Here is a 7,514-nt window from a genome sequence, read left to right as displayed (position 1 = left end):
AGAGACATGGTGGGACAGCTCACATGACTGGAATGTGGTCATGGATGGCTATGTCCTTTTCAGGAAAGACAGGACAGCCAGGCAAGACGGTGGAGTTGCTCTTCACGTGAGAGAGCAACTACAATGTATTGAGTACTGTCCAGGCATGGATGAGGAGCAAGTTGAGAGTCTATGGGTGAGAAATAAGGGGCAGGCTGGCAGGGGTGATACTGTTGTGGGTGTCTATTACAGGCTACCAGATCAAGATGAGGAAGTTGATGAAGCCTTCTACAGACAGCTGAGAGCAGCCTCACAATTACAGGCACTGGTTGTTGTGGGGGATTTTAACTTCCCTGATGTTTGCGGGAAGGACTACTTGGCCAACCAGTCACAGTGCAGGAGGTTCCTCCAGTGCCTTGATGATAATTTTCTCTTGCAAATGGTGGAGGAGCCAACTAGGAGAGGTGCACTGCTGAAACTCATCCTCACTAACAAGGAGGGTCTGGATGAAGCAGTAAAGGTTGAGGGCTGCCTTGGTTGCAGCGACTGTGAAATGGTGGATTTCAGGATCTCGTGTGGCAGGAACAGAATAGCAAGCAGAATTGCAACCCTGGACTTCAGCAAGGCAAACTTCAGCCTTTTCAAACAATTGCTAGGGGAAATCCCATGGGCAAGGCTGCTTGAAGGTAAAGGGGCCAATGATAGCTGGTTAGCGTTTAGGGACTGCTTCTACCAGGCACAAGATCAGAGCATCCCAACACGTAGGACGTCAAGGAACGGACCTAGGAGACCTGCATGGTTAAACAGGGAACTGCTGGGTAAGCTCAAGTGGAAGAGGAGAGTTTACAGATCATGGAAGGAGGGGCTGGCCACTTGGGAAGAATATAAGGCTGTTGTCAGAGGATGTAGGGAGACAACTAGGAAAGCTAAGGCCTCCTTAGAATTAAACCTGGTGAGAGGGGTCAATGACAACAGAAAGAGCTTTTTCAAATACATGGCAGATAAAACCAACATGAGAGGTAATATAGGCCTACTGACAAATGAGGCGGGTGCCCTGATGACAGAAGATACAGAGAAGGCAGAGTTACTGAATGCCTTCTTTGTCTCTGGCTACTCTGCCGGAGGCTGTCCTGGGCAGCCTTGTACTCCTGACACCCCAGAGGAAGGCAGGACAATGGAGGAGTTTGCCTTGGTTGATGAGGACTGGCTTAGGGAGCAATTAGGCAATCTGGACATTCATAAATCCATGGGTCCAGACGGGATGCACTCATGGGTGCTGAGGGAGCTGGCTGAGGTGATTGCTAGACCACTCTCCATCATCTTTGCCAAGTCTTGGGAAACGGGAGAGGTGCCTGAGGACTGGAGGAAAGCAAATGTCACTCCAGTCTTCAAAAAGGGCAAGAAGGAGGACCCGGGTAACTATAGACCAGTCAGCATCACCTCCATCGCTGGGAAAGTGATGGAACAACTTATCCTTGGTGCCATCTCCAGGCCTATCAAGGATAAGGGAGTCATTAGGGGCAGTCAACATGACTTCACCAAAGGGAAGTCATGCTTGACCAACCTCATTTACTTTTATGAGGACATAACAAGATGGATAGCTGATGGCAGAGCGGTGGATATGGTCTACCTTGACTCCAGTAAAGCATTTGACATAGCTAAACTGAGGGAGTGTGGTCTGAATGACTGAGTAGTGAGGTGGACTGCTAACTGGCTGAAGGAAAGAAGCCAGAGAGTCCTGGTCAATGGGGCGGAGTCTAGTTGGAGGCCTGTATCTAGTGCAGTGCCTCAAGGGTCAGTACTGTGGCCAGTATTATTCAATATATTCATCAATGATTTAGATGAGGGAATAGAGTGTGCTATGAGTAAGTTTGCTGATGACACCAAGCTGGGAGGAGTGGCTCACACGCCAGAATGCTGTGCTGCCATCCAGAGACCTGGACTGGCTGGAGAGTTGGGTGGGGAAAAATTTAATGAAATATAACAAGGGCAAGTGTAGAGTCTTCCATCTGGGCAGGAACAACCCCAGGTTCCAGTATAAGTTGGGGAATGACCTATTAGAGAGCAGTGTAGGGGAAAGAGACCTGGGGGCCCTGGTGGACAGCAGGATGACCATGAGCCAGCACTGTGCCCTTGTGGCCAGGAAGGCCAATGGTACCTGGAGTGTATTAGAATGGGGGTGGTTAGTAGGTCGAGAGAGGTTCTCCTGCCCCTCTGCTCTGCCCTGGTGAGACCACATCTGGAATATTGTGTCCAGTTCTGGGCCCCTCAGTTCCAGAAGGACAGGGAACTGCTGGAGAGAGTCCAGCACAGGGCATTGAAGATGATTAAGAGAGTGAAGCATCTCCCTTATGAGGAAAGAGTGAGGGAGCTGGGTCTGTTTAGCTTGGAGAAGAGGAAACTGAGGAGTGACCTCATTAATGTTTATAAATATATAAATGGTGAGTGTCAGGAGGATGGAGCCAGGCTCTTCTCAGCAATAGCCAGTGGTAAGACAAGGGGTAATTAGTGCAAACTGGAATACAAGAACTTCCACTTAAATATGAGAAGAAACTTCTTCATGGTGAGGGTAACAGAACATTGGAACCGGCTGCCCAGGGGGGTTGTGGAGTCTCCTTCTCTGGACACATTCCAATCCGCCTGGACACATTCCTGTGTAACCTCATCTGGGTGTTCCTGCTCTGGCAGGGGCATTGGACTGAATGAGCTTTTGAGGTCCCTTCCAATCCCTGACATTCTGTGATTCTGTGGCACAGCATGGCACAGAAGGAGCAAGCAGACGCCAGATGGGCACTCTTCTCAGGCTGTTTTTACCTTCCTGACAACAGTGCAGTGCCTGGGCTCTGTCTGCAGTGCTGTCTTGTGTCCATTCATCTTTTTCTGTAGTGGAGAGGGCTGAAGCCAGGTAGTGGTCACAAATGCCAGCCCTCTTGCCAAGGACCACCCTAGTGGGAAATGGGCCGCAGGCCACCACACCAGACTGAGCAAAATCTTGCTCCATAGGAAAGGTGGAGGTCCTGAGAGAGCACGGTGGGGTGGTAGGCACTATGATGGAGTAGCCTGGGACATGGAGATCATGGCTGGGACTCTGGGCCCCACGGACAGTGACAGGAGAGGCCATGGGGTGCCTTAATGGGGATAGGGGGAATATGGACACTAAGCCACAGCACAACAGGAGCCAGGAGGTTGTTTGCAGTAAAGCTTTACTATTAGGAGCAGGTGGTGGGGCAGGAGTTGAGGTCTACATGTTAGAAGGAGGTGGTGGGGCAGGAGATGGGGTCTGCATGTTAGAAATAGCTGGTGGAGCAGGAGATGGGGTCTGCGTCCCAGGCACTTTCATCAGTCTTTAAATCCCTTGTGATGCCATCTTCCTTCCGCCATGGCAGATGGGTGAATTCATCAGTGCCAACCCTGTGGGGACACAGAGGAAGGAAATGTAAGATTGGGAAAGGCACCCTTGCATAGGGCACATACATACTCCCAGTGCCAAACATGCACCCAGAGCCATCCCACCCCCCAGCAGTGTTTGCACCACAGCAGGATGCCTGGGGAGGCTCTGCATGAGTATTCCATTCTTGGTCACCCTTGCAATGGCAGCAGCTCTGCCAGGTGCTCAGCACTGTGAGGTGGGGAGCCCCAAACCCAGGGATGCTGTGGGGACCTCCGTGCATTTGGGACAGGAGGCTCACATGGTGGGTATCCAGTAGTATTCGATGTTGCCCACAAGTGACAGCTCGAGCCAGATGGTCTTCAAAACTTCCTTCCCTGTGTTTTCCATGGAGCACTGGCCTGTGAAGACCCTGATGGAACCTGCAGAGATGGGCAGGAGGTGGAGGTGAGTATGGCCAGGACTGCACGTCTTGCCAAGCTATGGCCCAGCACAGAGGACAGTAGACCTGGGCTGTCCCTGTCCTCTGGAGATAACAATAATGGGGAAAGTAGGCAGGATGGTTCAGAGGGCTGTAGATTACACTTGGAGGTGTGCAGACATCAGCAGACTTCAAGCCTCAGCACATCCTCTGTGCCTTGGGACTGGGAGGTGACAGCAGCCAAGAAGCCCTGGGGTTGAAGATGGGGGAACATCAGGGACATCACAGGGGAGGGCAGAAGAACATCATGGTCACCACATATGAGGGGACTGTTGGGGACATCAGAAGACAAGCAGGGGGACATTCAGAATAGCACATGTGATTATACAGGGAATTGACAATTAACTAATTAACACTTGAAGAACTAACCCTACCCCACACCACTAAAGACACTTAGAGAGCTAACCCTTTAACCCACATCACTATTGCCTAGACTTCCTTAGCTCTGTGTAACCTATTGCACAAAAAACAGGACTTCACTAACACCTTGCAAAGATAATAATCCTTGGTGCATCCTTGGTGCATCCTTGGATGAACTAGATAACAGAAACTTGAGCATAGGACAGGAGATATGCCAGTTTTAACCAACTCAGCAGTCTGAGACCTAATCAACTCATCACAACGGACCAAAGGTGACCGTGTACAGGAAAGAGGACCCGGGTTCATGATCACTGTGCAGCTGCAACCAGGAGGAGCCAGAAGTGGAGACTATGGAAATGTTCTCCCGGAACTCATTGTAATAAGAACTGTCTTCTTGGGGACAGGTTATGAATATGTATAGGCGTGCCTAAAACTTTCATGAATATGTAACACTTTGGTGTATTTAACCAAGTTCACAACTACTGTAAAATACACACGTATTAGGTGAAATGATTCCCCATGTGTCCGGCATCATAAATAAATAGGTAAAATACGTACCTTCTTTACAATCTCAAGGGTTGTAAGGTCATTTCTGCACCTCACAGGAAGGGCAGGGGACAAGTGAGGATGTGACAGGGAAGGCAGGGGAGCTCTGTGGAAACCACAGATAGGCCAGGGGAGCTCTGAGGAAATGACAGGGAAGACAGACAAACTATGGGGACATTGCAGGAAGGGCATGAGAACTCTGGTGACAGCCCAGGAAGGTCGTGAGACCATGGGAGACAACACATGGAATAGAAAAGACCACTGGGAACATCAGAAGGAAGACAGGGAATGCAGGGGAACATTTGAGACATCAGAGAGAGGCAGAGGAATTCTGGGGACATCACAGAAAAGGAAGAAGCAATAGGAGACATCACAGGGAAGGAAGGGGACCATTTGGAACACCACAGGTAAGGCAGGGTATCATTTGGAACATCACAGGTACGGCAGGGGTGGTCTTTGAACACAACAAGGAATTTGCAAAATTTAACTACCTGAACTGTAGGTAACCACGAAGCCCAAGATTATCTGTCGGTTCTGATTGGGGGGAAGCCGAAGACCTTTCAATGGATATGACTCATTCTTGAGGTAGTAACCATTAAAGCTGCCTTGATCCACAGGCCAAATGATCAGGATGTGGCCCTGTTTGTTGATCCAGTACCCAGCAGGCTGGCACTGGAGGAGAGTGGAATTGGTGTTGGTATTACAGCAAAGCCCAGCCATGGGCAGGGTGGCAGGAGCAGGCACCCCTTGGGAGATGGAGGCCCCTACCCTGTGTATTCTAGCCCTGCCTTACCTCTCCTGCAGAAAAGCCAGGAACCACCAGGGTCAGGCAGAGAACCAGGAGGAAAGGAATCACTTGCACCATCTCTGCAGCAGGCAGACAGCTGGCGTACGTAGGGACGTGTTCCTTGTAGGATTCTATTGATGTGGTGCTCCCTCACCTTTTTATTGCTGCAGATGGCACCTCCGGCCAGGGCGTTCTGCAATCTAGGTGTTTCCAAATTGGCAGTTCCTAACTGTAGGAGAGGGTATTTCCATGAAGATATTCCCACAAGCACCTGCTGAAATGATCTCTCCTTGTAGTGATACAGACCTGCCCCGGGGCCACCAGACAATCTCATAACAAGCCAACTTGATGTTGTCAGCATGGCTATAAGTGTTCTTGCTTTGATCACAAGCGCAGTGAGCAGAAATGAACTGGCCCTCCTCAGGTGGTGCTCACTACACAGGCCAGCATTATGGTCCTGCCTAGGGGACAGATTTCTTTTCTTGATCAAAGGCTGTAAGTCTTTACTCCTATTGGAATGACTGTCACACTGCTGAGGAAAGCGTTGCAACATGATGACCTGAAACAGATGCCAAACCAAATTCAGACCAAATGGACAGAAATCCCTAATCAATATCCATCATGATGCAGAGGAGATACATCATGACCTAGAAAGAGTAAAGAAAGGTGGAGAACATGGATGGTAGAAAAACTTTTTGCAATGGTCTCTGACAGCAGATGGAGCATTGAACCTTATGCTGTGCATTATCATGATTTTAGTGACTCTTGTTATGCTGTGGTTGTTTTCAACTTTGATTTGTATATCAAAGTCTGAAGAATGGTGTTTAGTGAGTAGGGTGCCTTAGCTTTTTGAACTATTTGGTATACTGCTTCTTCCAGAACTTGTTTAGAAAATACTTATCCAGTCTTCCTTTAGTATAATTAAGTTTGCTTAGCATAACTTTTGCAAGCTGTAAGCTTCTGAGCTTCCTGGCTCATTTAGCAAAAAAGGCCTTAAAAGATAAGGGGAGCTGGAAGTAAGAAAAGCAACAGAGCATCATCTAGAAGAAAAGAGAATAATTAGAACTAAATCTGGCCAGTACTGTGAATGACAATAAAAAAGGCTTTAAAAAAATATTAATGGCCAAAAAAAAAAAAAAAAATAGAAATAACATTGGCCCATTACTTGATGAGCATGCTTGCCTTATTAACAGGGACATAGACAAAGGTGAGATGTTTAATGCTTTCTTTGCCTTGGTCTCCAACACTGAAGATGGACGTGGGAGACCCCATAACCCTGTGTTAGAGAACCATGGCTGTGTGAACAATAAACTCCCAATCAACCCAGAACTTGTACGGGATTTGCTACTCCAGCTGGATCCCTACAAGTCGATGGGGCCTGAAGGATTCATCCAAGAGTGCCGAAAGAGCTGACTGACATCATAGCAAGAACTCTCTCCATTATTTTTCAACATTCCTGGGAATCTGGAAACGTTCCATATTCCTGGTAGCCAGTCACTGGAGGGGTTCCACAGGGATCTGTCTTAGGGCAGTCACTCTTCAATGTCTTCATAAATTACTTAGACTCAGGACTCGAGGGAGTACTAATGAAGTTCGCCGATGACACTGAAATGGGAGGAGCTGTTGACACTCTTGAGGGCAGAGAAGCCCTGCAGAGGGATTTGGACAAATTAGAGAACCATCACCAACCACACTAAGTTCAAGAAGAGCAAGTGCTGAATTTTGCACCTGAAACATGGCAACCCTGGCTGTACATACAGACTAGGGGACAAGATGCTGGAAAGCAGCTCCGTGGAGAATGATCTGGGGATTCTGGCCAACAGTAAGTTGAATGTGAGCCAACAGTGGCACTGTCAGCCAAGCAGGCAACAGTGTCCTGGGGTGTATCAAGCACAGGATTGTCAACCGGGTGAGGGAGGTGATTGTCCTGCTCTGGTCTGCACTGGTGCAAGCTCACGTGGAGCACTGTGTGC

The 7,514-nt window shown here is 48.8% G+C and overlaps 1 protein-coding gene across 1 annotated transcript; it reads right to left on the bottom strand.

Moving 5' to 3' along the window:
* Window positions 1-3,165: 3,165 nt before the first annotated feature.
* On the bottom strand, window positions 3,166-5,700 carry LOC102083561 (avidin-like). The gene is made up of 4 exons (XM_005508089.3): window positions 5,548-5,700; window positions 5,246-5,426; window positions 3,669-3,789; window positions 3,166-3,390 (listed from the first exon to the last, which is right to left on the bottom strand). The coding sequence occupies exons 1-4, from the start codon at window positions 5,617-5,619 to the stop codon at window positions 3,267-3,269; spliced, it is 498 nt and encodes a 165-aa protein (XP_005508146.2). The 5' UTR covers window positions 5,620-5,700; the 3' UTR covers window positions 3,166-3,266.
* Between the last annotated feature and the right edge of the window lie 1,814 nt (window positions 5,701-7,514).

Source organism: Columba livia, chromosome Z (assembly GCF_036013475.1).
Source record: "Columba livia isolate bColLiv1 breed racing homer chromosome Z, bColLiv1.pat.W.v2, whole genome shotgun sequence".
Classification (NCBI taxonomy): Eukaryota; Metazoa; Chordata; class Aves; order Columbiformes; family Columbidae; genus Columba; species Columba livia.
The sequence above is the reverse complement of the archived record's forward strand: the minus strand, read 5'-3'. Positions and strand labels throughout refer to the sequence as shown.

Excerpts from the sequence above, each read along its gene's own strand:
- LOC102083561 (XM_005508089.3), bottom strand. The coding sequence starts at position 5,619 with ATGGTGCAAGTGATTCCTTTCCTCCTGGTTCTCTGCCTGACCCTGGTG. Across the intron at positions 3,790-5,245 it reads CGTGGTTACCTACAGTTCAG|GTTCCATCAGGGTCTTCACA; the intron begins GTAGTTAAATTT and ends CCATCTCTGCAG. Across the intron at positions 3,391-3,668 it reads TACTACTGGATACCCACCAT|GGTTGGCACTGATGAATTCA; the intron begins GTGAGCCTCCTG and ends GTGTCCCCACAG.